This window comes from Ischnura elegans, chromosome 5 (genome assembly GCF_921293095.1).
Source record: "Ischnura elegans chromosome 5, ioIscEleg1.1, whole genome shotgun sequence".
Classification (NCBI taxonomy): Eukaryota; Metazoa; Arthropoda; class Insecta; order Odonata; family Coenagrionidae; genus Ischnura; species Ischnura elegans.
The window spans coordinates 25,461,044-25,479,698 of record NC_060250.1 but is presented as its reverse complement, the minus strand read 5'-3'; the positions used below and the strand labels follow the sequence as shown (position 1 = coordinate 25,479,698).

The window sequence follows — 18,655 nt, the reverse complement described above, 5'->3', positions numbered from 1 at the left end:
TTTTTATCCCCCATAATGCAATGAAATACAAAAGTGAAATGTTTTTTAATGTTTTATTATCGATTGCAACTCAGTTAAGAGTGGCTAAAACTTTTATTCCAAGAAAGTGAATGAGCTGTTTTTCTAGGGCTAAGACTCAATAACTAGTCATGGGTAATCATAACCTATCATTCTTTGGGCGATGACAGTTTAGGTAGAAAAGACCTTAAAATGTAACCTTTGGGTTGACTTGTGAGGACTTCCTTCCATCACCATGTAGGCCAGCAATTTTTTCATTTTCCATCAACTTCTCACCTCAGCCTTACATCGTAACTTCTTTTTAATGATTTTTCTCCCTAGCCTTGAGATCAATCGAGAGGATCTGAATGCAGAAGATTTGGGTGTATTAATTGGCTGTGACTTTCTAAGACTGCATCAGTGATCTAAGTCTAAGAATGCATTTTCCCTCAATATTCTTTAAAAGACACTAGAAGAAGGAACTACTTATTGCTAACTTCAATTCAGTTGGCACGTATGTGTCCCAGAATGGTACAAAAGATAGTCTTTTTGGTATGTATTAGCTCTGTTTTCATGGATCTGTCATGTGTATTTTCCCTATCAGTGTCGCAAGATATGGCTGTTTGCTACTACCAAATTCATGTCACCTCAGAAATTCCCATCTGTCCTCTCTGTAATTCTGTTTTCACAGCTTGAATCCTTGTACTGTCTTCCTATTATTTCTGTCTTCAACCATGGTATTCATATCCCCCATTACTATCTGGTTTTCTTTCACGTTGTGCTATCCACCTCTTCTAGTTAGTTGAACATTTCTTGTATTCCATGTTTGGATGTCGATGTATACACATTATCCTTGAATTGTACTCGCAAGATCCCCTCTCTGTTCTTCCATATTATTTTTTCAGGATAAATCCAACTCTTGCAGACTTCTGATTGTGTCTGTCATAAACTGTGACACCCATCATTCTGGAGGTCATTTGTTCCTTTGCACTGGATACTCAAGCCTATGAAGCAAAGTCTCTGTCTTTTCCTTCCAATCTCTCGTCTTATACCTCTTATGTGCCTTCATTGTGGTCAATCCAGACTTTCTTGGATTAAAAAAGGGGAATTCAGCACTTTTTTTTTAGTATTTTAAATATTAATTAGAAAGAAATATTTGGTTCCTTATGTTATTGATCTTTAAAAATAATCCTAATTTTAAGTACTATGTACTTAGTTATTAACTATCTCTATGAGTTTTGGAAATAATTCTTAGTCCCTCATTTCATATTATTTTTTATAGTTTTTTGCCTATCTTATACAAATGATGTTTGTGAAAATCATTACATGTTTATTGTTTATATTGCTGGGATAAATAAATTTAATGCTTGAAGGAACAAATCTTAACCACCCATAAGTCAAATAATTATCTTCATGGCTGTTATTTATTGATTTATTTGTGACATTTATGGATTTTTACTGTTTAGCATTTCATTCAGCTCATGTAAATTTTCTTTTAAATGTTTGGATGAATTATTAACTGTCTCTTAAAGGAAAGCACAGATTTACTTTATGCACAGAATAGAGTCACAATTGCACTTTGGTTTGTGGTCTCTCGTGATTGATTAGTGCAAACTGGTAGACCTGGTGGTGGTATTAAATAAAATATTTTTGCTTTGAATAATTTATGGTTGCTTTGTTTTCCTTATCATGCTAAAGGTTGTTAAATTATAGAGGTATATTCCTTATTAGTCGTAGATTTCAAGAGAAAAATGAAAAATAAAACTATCATAGCCAATGAAAGTGTGGAAGAAGATATAGAATATAGATAACTCTCTCTGTCTTGTGCACAAATCATTCCTGTTCCGTCATCCTAATTGTCAGAAATTTCATAGTGTTTTTGGCTCTTTGTCTCTCCTGTGTTTATTTCATGTGGTTATGCATGTTTGATTCTAGATATTGCTAGTCTTGTTTCTGGATCAACAAAATCCTCCATGGCTGTTGACCCGCCTCCTGGAAACAGTAAGCTTTTTCTTTTCTTCTTAATCTTGCAAATCGTTGGAGTGCATGGAATTAATTAATCATTGCATAGATAGTTGACTTAAGGGCAATTATTTTACAGATAATGGTTTACTTTCCCTTCATGGTGACAATGTATTGATTTCTTAAATAGTTTTGTTGAAGTTTTTTTCTGGATGAAGTTACATGCAGTTTTAGGTATATAATGAGTGAAATCAGCAAATAAATATGTTTCTTTCATTCTTTCTATATCATCATATGTATTTCTTATTCTCAACTGTTATAATGATGTTTTCTAACTCTTTCATGAGTAGAGTAGTTTATTCACTGATTGTTGTACTGTTTCTTTTTAAAGCAATGGATATATTGTTTAAAAAATGTGGCTCTTGGTTGAATATGACTTCAAGGGTCCATATTTGAAAAAATTGTTGTGAGTTATTGTAATCAAGCAAGTGAAAAAAATGTTAAGCACTAGTAGTAAATTGTAGGTACAAGAATATCTACTCTTAATGACACTATGGGGTTAAACTTAATGATAATCCAGTTATTTGATTCTGTTAAATGTTGATAGGAATGGGAGGTAAGAGCCTGAAGGGTGTGAATGGCTTGTGGCTACTATATGGGCCACATTAATGCCATATTTGTATGAATCCAAGATGCAAGTGATTCTGAGGCCTTAACACATTTTGAACTCCACAGCAGAAAATTCAGTTGCTAATATATATTGCAGAAAACTTTAATTTAAAATAATGTAAAATAATTAACTAAATTAAAAAAATAGTTATAACCTGTTACATATTATAATTGGATAGTATTTCCATTAATATGCTTACATATAAGATTATATTTTTTGTTTTATTCCAAACATTTAATACCCTTAACACATTTATTTTTTAAGTATAGAAAGACTAAAAACTTTATTGTTGCTAATTAGTCTCTGGCTATATAACTAAGTTAACTAGCACCTGTCGCAAATTCCATGTAATTTTCAAGACTTCTAGCAAAATTTATTAGTAATTAACAATACCTCCAGTGGAAGGAAAGCCCACTTGCAATATGTTACTGTAAATGATAGCCTATTGTAAATTTTACCTCCTAAATTTGATAGTAGTAGTCGCTGCTAATCTTGCAAGTTCAGAGAATGAGAGTATTTTGGGAAAACTTTGCATTAACTTCATAAGCAATCTTATATTAGTCCACATGACTCACCTGGAGAGATTCCTTTCGAGCTGCTGGCTTTGCAGCAATGGTTGTCCACCTCGAAACCTACTCGAAAGTGTAATGTATTGCACTCCTCTCTTGGAACTGCTAATCTCAATCCCGTTTCAAACACAGGCCATTACGAAGTGTTAAAAAAGTTTTTACCTGTGAAAAGGTATTGATATATATGATATATCGAACATAAAAACTACTGCAAGGCTCCTGCACTTGAAGCAACTGGCTATTTCACTCGGGGATTTTCAAAAAAGACGAACTTCTCATTGGAAAAGAGTGTTTTCACTTGGGAAAACGGCAATTAAAGAAATATTTTTTGTGAAAAAATTTGATTCTTACTAATGCAAAATGAGTGTATGTGGATAAAAAGACGAAGAGTACAATTCCTCTTCATGGTGGTAGGAGTTCAATAAATGAAAAATTAGGCAATGTTTTTCAAGGAGGAAGAGGAAGAATTATCATTCAAGAATTATCATTCAAGAATTATCATCAAGAATGTTCCAAACATTTCTCATAAAACTGTAGATCTCCCCGTAGAGATTTTTTTATAATTTAGGGTGTGTGGTGTGTGCACACAGTAAATTTCCACCGATGTCAATTCTTCTCCAGGTTAAGTCCGGTGAGGTTTGAGGGAGAGACATCGAATGTTGATGCTGTGAATTTTGAGGTGTAAAATTGCCACATTTAGGTTGACTAAGTAGTTGACTAGTTCTTGCGGGATTGGTGTGTATACAACCAAGCTCTGAGATGGCATTTTAACCACTCACATAATCGTATTTTTGGCAATGTAACTTAAATAAATATATGGTTGGAAGGAAATTACTTTGCTTTTCTACAAAACACACACTTTATTGCCGACTAGTTTCGGTTACACTGTACCATGTGTATCACTAGTCTTGAAAATGGTACAGTGTAACCGAAACTAGTCTGTAATAAAGTGTGTATTTTTGTAGAAAAGCAAAGTACATAATTTACTTCCAACCATATAATGGAATTCTACAAAGTAAAGGCCTCAACAATTCAGTGTATTAAATAAATATGTAGTAATTTTGAAAAACTCCGGAAAACCTTCTATTGCCTAGGGAATTCCGTTATTTAGATTTCCAGATTATCAATATTCTACTGTATTTCTTCACTAAATTGCTGCAGAGCCATGGATATTGGCTTTGTTGCCTTATTTTAAATTTTACACTTTTTTTAAGACAGGGAGTGTGCAAAACATTAATTTATTGGCATTTCCTATTATTGCCATATTTAAATGTTAAAAAAAATTGATAATGGACTTTTCTCAAATAAGCCATCTCAGAATTCGCCCAAACTTTTATTTTATAACCTAGACATATTTATATGACTATTTCATAATTAATATTTGACTTAAAAAATAAAATAAGACTGAAGCGGCATTTGTATGGGTGTAAAAAATTAAATTCTCATTTGGACAAATTGAATTATAGATAGAGATGAAACAAGTAGGTATTCTAAATACTCAGGGATTTTTTGAAATGGTGTTTAAACTATTTGTACAAATAATAACTTATATTTTCAAAACAAATAATATCTCTCTTAAGCATTATGACAAGAGTAAACTTGAACATTATATCATACTAGCTGTTTTTATTATAAAAATCTTGAGTGTTGCTCTTGCATAAGGTTCGTCAAAAACAAATATGTAGTGAGTAATATAAATAACAAATATTATTGGCTTTTTTAAATTGACTGTATATAATTGAGACTCAAAGTCATATAACTATGATCTGGAGCCGAGATCCACAGAGTTGTGTAGTAATTTGTAATGGAGGATCCAGAACACCATATGGGAGAAATTGTTTTTTTTAATATTTACTGAAAATTCATTTATGAGTTGCCACCAAATTTTATTTCTGGAGGAGTAAGGTAAATGTGTTTAGATTATAATATAAAAGTCAGGGCTAATTCTGAAATGGAGTATTTGAGAAAAGATAATTAACAGTTTTGAAAACATTTTAAATTACAACAATAATACGAAAAGCCATTTGATGAATTTTTGCACATTCACTTATTAAGAAAAAAGTTTAAAATTTAAAATATGCCATAATTCATGACTTAACGACAATTTACTGGTGAAATAGAAAGTATATGATTCAAGGCAGGTTATTTTTTTTGGCAAAAATGCAAAAAATTAAATGCCTTTGAAATGTACGAATATTTTTTTTTGCAAAATGGTCTTGGAGTATTTAGTTTGAGGTGGATATAGACCCAAGCAGAAATTTTAATCCTAATCTGAGACCTAAAGGGACAAAAGTTTGTTGAATTGAGGTGGAATGCTCCTTTTGTTAGATGAATTCAAAGGACAGAGGTTATTTCAAATTATAAGCTGTTCGTTCCCACCAAATATACATATCATGAAGGTCATTGAATGGTCAGTAAAAATTGCTTGTTCTAAGGAAAGTGATCATTTCTCGAGGAAATATCATAATTTCAGAAAGCTGTAGTAGGTCTTGTAATCTCCTGATAATTGAGCATGTACTCTAATTAATTTATCATGGATGACACTGAGCTGAGCAATCTTCTACAAATTATTCAGCCAATAATTCTTTTATCTGTAATTTCATGAAAAAGGTATGTATAAGTTTGACGTTGTGAATTTATTCAAAGTACGCTAATACATAAAAATTGTGTGAAAGAGTCAATGGTTACTTCAATAAAGCAAGAAAATGCTGATTTTTTGGGCAGAGGAATAAATATTTGAGCCTGAGCATGTCAAATGCAACAAGTTTATAGCCTGAGGTGTTGTTGGTTCCTTAAATCGCAGAATCTATATTTCCGTGAGATTTCCTTTCCTACCAGGCTAAACATTCTTCATGTTTCAATCTCAGTATCTCAAAAAATCTAATCTTTATTCTCATTTTGAATTGTTTTCAGTTTTATTTAGAGTGATCATTTAGGGCTGCTACATTATTTGAAAGAACTGCCCCTGGTTTTGTATCAGTATAATTGATGCAACCTCACTGTGAGTCAGCGAGATGATTATAGACAACTGATCAAGGATTTAGGAAATTTTTGCATCATTTTGTGTGCTCAGGCTTTCTTTTTTGTTGCAGATCATCTTTGTGAATTGGGCACCCAATAAAATTGAATTTTCTATAAAACAGTGCATGCTACACTCTTTTTTTATTATTTTAAAATTGCAGAGGAGGTCTCTTTTGCTCAATTCTTCCTTGGCATTGTTGTTTTAACATGTTGCGTACGGATGGCTAGAATTCTCGTCATTTTTTTCCTGAACGTTCCGGACGGATGACGAAGATTCTCGTCATTTAGGTGCGTCAACCTAAACAATTTTAAAGCGTACAATACGTATTCGTTAGTACGCTTTCAATTGTTGTTCGTTATTCATAATGAATTGATACATCATAACGTTTGGTTGGGTAAAGCTATATTCTAAACATTAGCTTTTTAACCATGATTAAACCAAAGGCATTACGCCCTAATAGTCACATATTTCCAGAATTGGCGTTCTTAGGAATTTAAATACCCCGGCACACAACGTGTTAAAAGTGTGCTCTTACACAAAATTTTGATTGCATCATTCCTATTATCTCCTGCCAGTTGACAAACACAGGAGCAATAGCCGGGGGCACATCACTACCCCAGGGGTATCCAAGTCGGTTCCACATCCCACAGTGTCCATGCCACCAGCTCAACAGCAATCCCCCTCGGGTGGAATTAATAAGAGTCTGACACTCCTGTGGGGTGCAACTGGGGAACAGGAGTGGACCCCTGCTCTTACTACAGGTAAGAGAATGATCGATCAAGAGTTATTTGCGTCAGCTGAACATTTCAACTACCTATTTCCCTATCCTTGAGTAGGCAATAGTGCAACATTGTCGGGTTGAAAACAAAGTTCAAAACTACAATCTACTTTTTTCTATGAATTATCAATGCCAGGTATGTACAACATACTTTAATGTGAGCATAAATTCTTACTAGAATTAGTGAGCTGCACAAAGAGAGTAATGGACATTTTTAAAAATAAAGATATTTACTAGTTGTCGGTCACATCCCTATGTTGTGTGGAGTTTAGTCCATAAAAAACAACTGCATATATGTATTTCCCTCTTTTCCAAAATGCTTAATATGTACTAAGTAAATTTTAGATTTGCTTATTGTAGTACGTCTCACAGAAGTTGCATCATAATTAGTATAATATCCCCATCCATATTTTCTGGCAGCTTTTACATTAGTATCTGATTGAATAAATCTTCATTGCTTTTGGCATCGAAGGACTGTGACATGACTTCTAGCCACCCAGTGCATTTTCTTTTACTCCATTGAGTGCCTCTAGAACAGTCTTAGGTACTTTGATTCCCATGATATTCAAAGTCATGATTTATTTGTATTTGACTTGGTTTCCTCTGCATTTGATTGGTAATTTTTCCTCTAAATTTCCTCCCTTTTTCCCTGGAAAACAATCACTTGTTATTTTACAATAGATTTTACAACAACTGCCAATGAATTATTTTCGGCACTTATAGAAAGAAATATTGCTGCATTGCACATGATGGGTTTATTGATGCTCTGCCCAAAAAAATTATTCAATAAACTGTTGTTGGAGTGAATACTTTAACAACATAATTATTATTAGTGTGGTATAAAATCATGGACCCGAACACATGGTATCTTAACATATGGTAAAATAAAAAAAAATCCATGTTAAATGGTATTTCTGTGCATTTACTTCTTCTCATGCATCAGATCTTCTCTGATATGTGTAATTTCTCATAGCCAGTCAAATATTTTTGATTATGTAGCACTAAACTAATCAGTTAAAATTGCTGTCTTAGCAAGTGTCCTTCAGCATAAAATTTAGGGATTTACGACTGTTTGGGTGAGGAATGATGCAGAAAGGTGGTTTTTCCATTTGATGGCAAATGCCTTTGTAGTGATTTTCAATCTTGTCCATAAAACTTACATCGTTTAAGTTTATTATAATAACTATATAACATCTTTTAAGCATTAAAAATTGTGTACCAGCAGCAAAATATTCCATTAAAAAAGAAGAATTACAATGTATTTTCAGCATTTCTGAAAATGAGCTTTCATATGAAGTTTGTTGACGTTAACCTTCAATGCTTTAGTCCTATGAGCTTTATGATAACGAGAGCATACTGTATAGGAATTAGTTTTTATTCCTTTTGTTATTTATTTATAAATATATGTATTAAACATGTCCACATGATAATTTTTCATACTCAGAACCTATGATTTAACAATGTAAATTAATAAATAATACCATCTCAAAACTCTTACTAGCCATTCCCAAATTTCTAATACTTTTTAGTTCATAGCGGTAATTTAATTCTCCTATAATATGAAAGGAGAGGAATAAGATTTGAGTGCTGGAAGAAATAATTTTGTATTAAATTGTTAAATTTCCATGGTTCTTCTTAGTGAATTAGTTTATCCTCACTCAAGATTAGGGATTGATATTGCTTCAATGAGGTGGAAGTCCATAAAGGTTTGTAGACTTAAAACCCTTGGATGCTGTTATGGGGGCCCTAAGTGTGCTGCTTCATAAAAACAATCTGTGATGTATATTTAGCTGAACAAATGTAAGGTGTCCTAGATAATCACTACCAAGTGATAACCCTGAGTCTATTGATCCACTCGTAAACATCTTATTGGAATTTTATGAGACACTGATTTTATATTTTATCTTGTTTAATTTGTTTTGACAAAACTTATGTAGAAATTTTAAAAGAGTGAGGTGCAGAATGACCTTCACTGTCAGCACAACCTAAAATGCAATACTTCAACTATTGGGAGTAATAGATTATAGTAGAAGCTTGAAATAAATGCTTCTGCATGTTTGCAATATTGTAAAAGCATAAATTATTGCTTAAAATCAGACAGTTGCAATAGTGCTCTTGAGCATAGGGAGCTCGGAGCACCCATTGGATGAAAATTATGGTCAGTCTCATCTGTTGACCCACCATAAATATGAAGAAAGAAGTGTTCAGTATCTTTTATGAAAATGAAGGCAATGGGGAAGTGCCACCAGATCCCACCCTAAGGAATAACCTGTGCATTTTCCGCAACTTTTTAAGAATTCAGTATGTGTATTTACAAACAAGGGGGCACAGAGGCACATGTCACCCCAAGACACTTATGAAGTAGGCAAGATTTTTAATACTTACACTGACTTCGATGGTACCTTTTAATAATTATGTAGTTGTTTTGGGCGTGACTTTATAGAATCTACTTAACATAATGAAAAGTAAAGAAAACTTTGTGATTGCACATAAATATTTAATGTATGACTTAGGTTTTGACATGACACGTCTGCTGCATCTGGTACAAATGCATAGAAGGCAGAGAGTAAATTGTCACACTCAAAATTATTTTAAAAATCAAAAACATTATGGTCTGAGAGGGTTAACGGGTGGAATTCCCTGGGGCAGAGTTTGGCCAAAAAAGAACTCTGCCCCGGGAATTCCACCCCTTAACCATCTCAGACCATTGTGTTTTTGATTTTTAAAATAATTTTGAGTGTGACAATTTACTCTCTGTCTTCTATGCATTTGTACCAGATGATAACGTGCCATGTCAATACCTAGGTCGTACATTAAATATTTATGTGCAATTACAAAGTTTTCTTTACTTCTCATTATGTATCTTTTTATCAGTATCATTTATCCATTATTTACATAATCATTTATTTTTATCCATTAACATTACTTTTGTTTTGTTTTGTGTTACGGAATATGAAGATGAAGATTGTATTTCGTACAGTGACTGTGGTACGTTATTCTTGATCCCAAATATGAGAGGACTGTTTGCCTTTGAGATCCATGCCCTCTCCCCTTCCCCCTGAGAAAAAATCCTGTATTCCCCTTGATTATGCTCATAGCCTGTTATTTTAGACTGCGCTCTTGGACTCACTGCGAGTTTTCTTAACCCAACTGTGCATCTTTTTTGTGGCATTTAATGTCATTGTATGTACTTGTATTCCCATTTCTCCACATACTCCAGCAAACTGTCTATCCAGATGAGCACCTGGCTGTGACTCATGCAATGGCTACCCCCTTTATCTCAGCTTTCACTTCCATCTACTCCCTTCCTCTCCCATTTGACCATGGCTGGTCGTGGTGACCATTCATGCCTTAGTGCAACGAAAATCTCTAGTTCCCCCCAGGCTGCATTCAACTGCATGCAAGGCCATGGCAGCAATTGCATATTTTCAATATGAAATATACGTTTCAAGATGGTTCAAAATATTTTCTTAATTTATGGTTATCCATGGAAGGCATCTCCAAAAATGAATCAAGAGTTTGTTTCTGCTGATTGTTGTCTTCTGCGATATTGGGGTGGACGTCCACGTAAACTTGGCATCCATTGTCAGCAAGTAATGAATATAATTGTTTTACAATTAGAATTATAATATTTAAATGAGTTTATAAGGAATAAGGATTTCTTGAATATTGGTGCATGGTTTCTGTGAAATTTTTCCTTAAATTTGGTGGAACCTTTGTTTTGTCTTTAAAATGACCTTGCACCCATTAACATACTGTGTGTGGAGTGGACCCTTGACAATAAGAATGAAAATTTTCAGGGTACAGGTGGCTTGATAGGATATCTTAACATACTATGCAGCTTTATCATGATGAATGTTGTTTATTTAACAAAGGAAACGTATGAGTTCTTGACTTTTTTTTTTCGGTGGAAGTTAAGTTATATATTATTTGTAGAAATTTTGTCATGCTTTCTTTCAAAAGAGAAGCTTCTGTGAATCAATTATTTGAGCATTAAGGATCTATTCAATACAAATTATTTCATCATTAAATGGTCATTAAGAAGTCATTGAGGTCAGCAATTTGATTATGCAATTTTTAATGGCTGATTTTTGGCGAAGAGTTTTCATCTCATGAATAGGGACATCATGCATTCTCATGTTTCTTAACTGTTATTCTTCTGATGTAAATTGAAATTTAGGTTGCTTTGCACCTTTGTATAGTCATAAGTATTATGCATTTTTCTAAATTTTTGGAATCCAAGCAAATGCCTTCTCTATAACTTTTTGTAGCGTACTCATAGAATTGTGGTAAACATCTACATAGTTTTCAACAAAAGAAGCAATTTGCTAGTATTTTCTAAGGCCACTTACCAGACTTTTTTGAAATCAAGTTTATGTGTGGCTCTTCATTCATCTATTTCTGCTGACATTCTTGCAATTTTGTGTCCCATGAGATACATTACACAAAATGAGTTAGCTCCAGTGGGTACCCAAGAATGAATTATAAGTAACTGACCATTTCCAGGCAGATCATTCGTCATGTTGATGATTTAATGAAAGTAGCTTTAAATGGATAATTTCTGCTTGGTATCTGTTGCTTAACGTGATTTTCTTTTAATCATATCAGGTTTTGAATTTCACACAATGCCTTGTGTGTGCAATATTAGTTAATGTTTTGATTGACTGCATAAATTACCTGATACCAGGTGTAAGTTTTTATTTCTTGCTCCATCACATCCATCCAAAAGCAGGGTGTGTGGTCCTTAAGTTATTGATAAATAATGCCTTATTTGCTGCTGAGTTTTTTATTGGGCTTAAATTAATGCTGTGATGGAATCTGGTTATGTGGAATGATAGTTTTAGTGATTTGCATGATTCCAAGGCCTTTAGATATTGAATGTGGTTACAAATGTTAATTTTAAAATCATACTTGTGATCATTTACCACATTAGATATGTGAAAAATTTTGGTCAGGAGTGTTCACATTAGGGATGTGCGAATAGTATCCGCGAATACTCGAATACCTCGAATACTAGAAAGTATTCGATATTCGAGATCTCGAATAGTTATGCCAAAGGTGCCGTCTCGAATACCTCGAATACTTTGAATTTCGCGTCATACACTGTCGCTCGCACGTCGTTGGTAGTTGACTCGGAAAAATTCGGAGAACTCTAGTCGTTTAGTGCATGCAGCGCCGTTTTAGGCAAGCTGACGAACTACATCAAATTCGCGGGTTAGAGCGGTGAAAAGAGTTCGACGTGGGGAACCGAAATTGATCGGGTGAAAAAAATCCGAAAATCCCAGGTGTCCCCCATCAGGAGAACCTCAGTGCCGTGGGATAGTGACATTAGCGCATTTCCCACGATCTGATATTCCCTCCATTCAGCATTCACCCCACCCAATCAGACGATTTCCTCTTCTCCGAAATCAAACATAAGGTCCCAGCTTGTGCAGGGATCGTATTACGAAGACCTTAGCTTCGAAAAAATATGAAGTTACCGGAAAATAATAGAATCGCATTTCACCCTTCACTCTTTCTCCCCCACTGACCATTTTCCCGCATTCATCCTTTGATAAAAATAAGATGAGGTGTTTGCCATGTGTCCTTTGTGGCTAATAACGACTGGCACTTATTTTGAATCTTCCTCAGGCGATGAAACCACCATAGTGAGAAACTCAGTGCCGTGGGATAGTGACATTGGCGCATTTCCCACGATCCGCTATCCCCCTCCATTCAGCGTTCGCCCCACCCCCTCCGACGATTTCCTCTTCTCCTAAATCAAACAAAAGGTCCCGGCTCGCGCAGGGATCGTATTACGAAGACCTCAGCTTCGAAAAAAATATCAAGTTACACGAGAACAATAAAACGCCCCCCCCCTCTACTCACCCACTGGCCTTTTTCTGCTTACCTGCTTCGAAGTTCCCCATTTCTGGAGGTCAACTGCTGCATGAGCCATCTACTAGCCCAAAAGTTGTCTAACAATGACTTTCGGCAATTGATATTACACTTTTATTGGATTGAAATATTAGTAATATGCGCGTAATTTAAGAAAGAATAAGACCAAACACGACATATTTCTGACTTTATTTAAGCATTTTACGCAGGAAAATAAATGCCGGAAAGACGAAGAAATACGACGGAGGCTTAGCATTTTGGCGTAATGCTCAAATAGGGTGCTTTCCTAATATTTTTTTATTGCCTAAATCGAAATATTAATACTCCTGGAGTACGTATTTCACGCTTTTAGACTATTAAATGACGATATCTATTTTTCGCGATTAAATGAAAAGTGAACATTTTCAAGCGCGCGAAAACGCGACGGGTAAGTATGAATGCCGGGAAAAACTCTGCGTGACGTCGTTCTGCTTCCCGCTGCCGCGAGTGAGGTGACCTTGGGGCGAGGCTCTGAGCGCTAATACGACCCAGGATGCTAGCAAGTAGCCGAGTACCATGCTAGCTGGTAGCGCTTGGCTAAAATAAGGATTATTAATACCTTATCAAGCGAAGAAAACTTTCCGACCTTAGCCAGTTTTAATAAGTGATTATTAAGACATGTTTCCCTGAGCTTTGTGCCTCATGCATGCATTGGTAATCTCAGACGATGTAAAACTCCTATCCTCTCGTATAGAAACTAGGTCCCTGTGACGTCACGTGGAGTGGCAGTGCATGGGCGCCAATCTGGCCTTTTTCAAATGAGGATAAAATTGGCTATTGCCATTGGTCTAAAACGGCATTTCTAGAACCAAATAATTAGTATATTATGAATACACCAATGGTGGGTAACAAATCACAATCAATGCCTTTCGCTTTCTTTAATGAAGGAAACTACCCTATTGTTAACATAAAATAAAAATATTCCATTAATCAGCCAAATTCCTGTTTGAATCTTTTAAAGGCAATTACAATTACTCGCCAAAATCTTGGGTTTCCTGCTGCATAGGCCACCTAGTCAAACATTTTCACATTCATCGTTTAGTATTCGAGGTATTCGAAATTCGAGGTATTCGAATATTCGGGCAATGATTTGATATTCGAATTCGATATTCGAATTGGAGAAATATACTATTCGACCCATCCCTAATTCACATGTATTTATATCTCATACTCCTTGGTCATGCAGATTACAGATGTACTTGTACTTTTATCGTAGCTTTAGTCCGGAACAGAATGTATTGAAATATTTTTTCGAATATATTCACCAATGCCCATCAAGAAGCCTTGCATCATTTGTGGCTGAAAATATTGGAGACTCAGGGACTCCATATTCATAATTTAGCTTCTCTGAAAGGTGCCCCTGCTTTTTCTATAATGCTCAAGTCTATTTCCAATGGCCTGGTGGCTGAGATGTTAGGAACTGGGGGAGGAGGATCCTGGCCTGGATATACATGTCCTTAAAGTCACCAATAGGAGTGGAGATGAGGAATTCCTCCTACTGGAAGTTCAAGTGTGAATTGCACATCATTTGCACGAGTGGGAGTATACCAGCGAGTATCCATGGACTTGTGCAATGTCAAGTCCTGTCTGATTCACAGATTGCATGCTGGAAATGATGCACCATATCCAGCATCCTCTATGTTGTATGCCTGTTCCCATGATTAGTGCAGCCCTAGTTTCATTCTTGCTGACTCTATGATTTTGTTAATGTTTACCTATCATGTTTGCTCTGATTAGCATTTGCTTTACATTGGCCTCGTTCACCAATTTTATTTTATTGTTTATTGTGATTACATCACTAGATCATTCTGAGTGTGTTGCCAATTCTCTGCTGCTCTTTGGCTTTATGCATCAACCCCTCGTGATTCATTGTTGTTAACACTCTTCTCATTGATTCCTTCCCTAAATGAAAGGCATTCCCTGAACATGGAATTGCTCCAGATCTGATATACTCACCACTCAAGAAAAATGGGCTGTAATTTCCATGTTTTTGAATTTAAAATTTATTAGATAATGGCTGAATTGGGAAGAATTTTTTCTCCGTTAGTTATCTATGTCTTCTATCTTCCCTATTCTTTTGATGAATTTCAATTTCAGGTCTTAGTGAACAATCACATTTTCAATTTTTGTGCTGTTTGAGTCTAGCAAAGATGGTTTCAAGCTTTCAAGGTTAAGATCCACAATTTCTGCTCTGACTAGCGCCCTTGGACTTGAGCAAAGTCAAATATCATTATTTTTAGGCTTCAGTCTTGCTCTGACTTCTTTGGTGTGTAGACCTGAGCATTTATTTTAATTATTATTAGAACCTGCCAACTCTTGTTAGCAATGAAATTAGTGAATCTCGCTATGGATGTTGTGCATATTATCTTCTTAATGCTAGCTAGCAACAGTTGTAGCTAACCTTTAGTGTCAAAATAATGGGAATAAATACTCTGCTCTTCTTGCCTTGTTGCCTACTCAACTTTTGGAACCATTCCAACTTTAGAGATGAGTCGATTCCTCTTTTTTATTCTGATTCTGAGTCTTTCAAATTAATTCCCAATCATCAATTTCAATGATTCTTATTCCTACTAATGGGTGGAATATTGTGTTAGATTGTAGCATTGCTGTCATTATAACTCAGCAATTGGCTGGAATATGATAACGAAAGAAAAGTTAAAGGCCCAAAAAGTATATTTATTAAACTTATCAAAATAGTATTAATGTATCCTCAGCTTATTGAATTAAGTACAAAGTGATAGCCTACACCCAAAATAAATTATCTAAAATTTATGCGAAACCTAAAATTCTTAAATTTTGAATGAAATGCCTCATAATTGAGTTACTAGTAGTGTGTATAGGTTCAAAAATGTTCAACAAATTTTCCTGGAATCAATGGAATCGGAATGAACTTTATGCAATCGATGTTCAAGCCCTATCCAGAGAATTGGTGGAATCGAGAACCAACATTTGGAATAGACTCATTCTTAATTCCAGTTTACAAGTCATGGAAGTGGCAATTCCTTGCTGGTTATCTCTCCCTGTCCCTGTCTTATTTTTGCCTTCCTGATTTAGAGGTGATGAGGATGACTGAATTCTCAGCTGCCTGGCCAATCGAAGGGGACTTGAGAAACCATTGTAAAGTATTCAGTTGTGTATATTTTTGGAAAAAAACTCACCATGGAAGATCAAAGAGTATGAGAATCGCCGGCCTCGGTGGTGGGGGGGGGGGGGGTTAAGTCCTTGCCTGCCAAACTGAAGGTCGCAGGTTCGAGTCTTGCCTGGGTAGGTTGCCCCTGCCCAGGGAATGGTTGTGTGTGATAGTCATTGTTTCATGTTATTTCCTCCGATGTTAAAGGCCTTAAATGAGCTGTTTTCGGGGCGATGAATATGAATAAAAATAAAGAAAACTCACTGCTCCAAGGTTTAAGTGAGCTCAGTGGTTTCAGAACCATGTTACTTTTAATTGTTAATGTTAATTGATAGTTATATAAATATGTATTAGTTATATAAAATTGTATAGCATTCATATGAATGCTTGCTACAGAGTGGACAAAAATAGGGATAAGCTATTTTTACATAAACTGTGCATTCCTTCTTGAAATTTTGGCTGTGTGTGCTTTGAACATGATGTTCAAATATGCTAAGTTTGCATCTATGTGTGTGTAATAACAAATCTAAATAAGTCTCTCAAAATGTCAGTTGGAATGTTCCCTCTTTGTTTTAGGTTGAGCCCTACTGATGTTTTGAGAATGGCTGTTGTTATGAAATCTACTTTGTGTAACATTGATGTTCTTTTTTTATTTTTCATGTCTCATGGATCCCATCAATCAGTCGGCAAAGTTATTATAGGTTTGACCCATTCTATTTCCCATCTGCGCACCTTGCTTAGTTGCTTATGTGTCTGTATATAAGCACTGGGGTTGTAGAGATTCACTGTAGTTGCACTCTCTTGCTCTCCTCTGTTTCCCTCTCTCTTTCTTTTTCTTTCATTGGCTCTTTGGAATACATAATACAGGGTGGCCACTTAGGCTAGAATTAAAGCATTAGAATGCCTAAAATGTGTGAAACAGTGTGACAGTTTCCACTCAGCAGTGAATTCCTTAATCGTGAGTCTTTTGCCTGATAATGTCAGGAATGCGTCGGAATGTTTGTAAACTTAGGCTTGAAATTTATTAGTGAGTGGCTGTATGCAGAGAAGTTTTCCTCCAAATTTTAGTTCACCATGGATGCAATAGTTTGGCATATTAAAGTTGAATTTCCCATAATTTTGAACCTCTTCTTATTTTTAGTGCGAAAGTAAACATGATACTAAATTTTTTAATGGTTTCTTCATTTACTCTTATTTTTAGAAAAATTTTGTGCTATTGTCGTAATTTTTTCTTGCTTAAATATTCCAAATTTTCTGCATATATGAATTGAATTTTACATCATAAATATCACATTAATGTCTTTTAGCTGTGTTTTAGTCTTTTACAAAATATTGTTTGCTTTTGATTGTGATGACATGGTGTGTAATCTTGCTGTTACTTTGCTATGTTTCTCTAAACAAAATTCAGACTAAAAATGAACTATGCAATTTGCATTATCGAAATTCTTGTTTAGGAAACTTGTTAGCTCAAGAGCAAATTGTTTGAAATCAATTCTTATTTATGACTATTGATTTTGTAGGAAAATAAAATGCAACTGCAATGAGGAAAGAGGTGGCCACCTTGTTATTCCTGCATTTGTATTTCGCTTCCATTATGAGGTACTCTCTCCTTCTTTAGACCCACTGTGGGAATTTTTGTTCAGGGCCAGCTTGAAGATATATAAATTTCTTAAAATCTCCATAGACCTTTTCAAGTGCCAAGTTCTTTCTAAAGTCAAAATATTTCATCAATTTTCAAATCCAAATTTGCTAATGTATTTGGCAATCTTGTTGAGTGCTTGCTTCAGTCTCAGCTCAAAAATGTATTCAAATAATTGTTGAATCACCCTTATTGATGCATTCTATGGCTTAAAATAAGAATTTGATAAGCTTTTACAGGCTGATAACTTGGTACATGATGATGCAATGCTTCAAATTATTTTGGACTCATGGGTTAGTAATTTTCCATACTTGAGCTGAGTAAGATTTCATGAATTAACTAAATTATCTATGTAATCTTTTGGAGAAATATCCTATTAGAAGTCTTAAGCTCGAGTTCCAAGTTCACTGCTTCTTTTTTTCTTGTAAGATCACTCCCTTAATTCATGAATAACATTCTTCCGACTGCTATCAATGGAGGGGTCATAGCAATCTTTCTACTTACTAACTATATTTACATATGTCAGTTCATGATAATCTATGACTGTCGTTTCTCAGATGTAAGGGTTGTATTTGAGTCCCACTATGTTCATATGTACTTTGAACACATTTTCCTCAGACATGTAATTTTTGGTATCATATTTTGGTTAGTAATCTATCTCTACGGCAAGGTATTTCTGTCAAGTGAGTCACCAGTGTACAAAAAGTTTTTAATAGTGTTTAAAAATCCATTTCTCATGACTTATATTAATATCCCTGGTGTAGTTAGTGATAAATGGAGTTATAATAAAAATAATATCATTATCTGCATTTTTGAAGGACCCCTTATGTAATTGTTATAGCTATCATGCCGAACTGGGAATGCTTTTTCATGTATTTATTCAATTTTTTACATGATTAGTTATTTAATGAATTCTTGCAATGCATTTTTTTGTTGTTACTAGTATCATTTTCTAATGGCATTCATTGATTT

The 18,655-nt window shown here is 34.7% G+C and overlaps 1 protein-coding gene across 5 annotated transcripts in view; it reads left to right on the top strand.

The window, feature by feature from the left end:
* The window catches only part of LOC124158600 (GATOR complex protein Iml1), a 102,746-nt gene that overhangs the window by 28,108 nt on the left and 55,983 nt on the right, over positions 1-18,655 (top strand). For 3 of the 5 annotated variants that reach the window (XM_046533766.1, XM_046533765.1, XM_046533761.1), the window contains exons 14-16: positions 1,933-1,998; positions 6,796-6,981; positions 16,728-16,745. In XM_046533766.1, the coding sequence (XP_046389722.1) occupies positions 1,933-1,998; positions 6,796-6,981; positions 16,728-16,745 (270 nt within the window). The remainder of the gene's footprint in view (positions 1-1,932; positions 1,999-6,795; positions 6,982-16,727; positions 16,746-18,655) is intronic. The other 2 variants (XM_046533764.1, XM_046533763.1) reach the window with 2 other exon arrangements.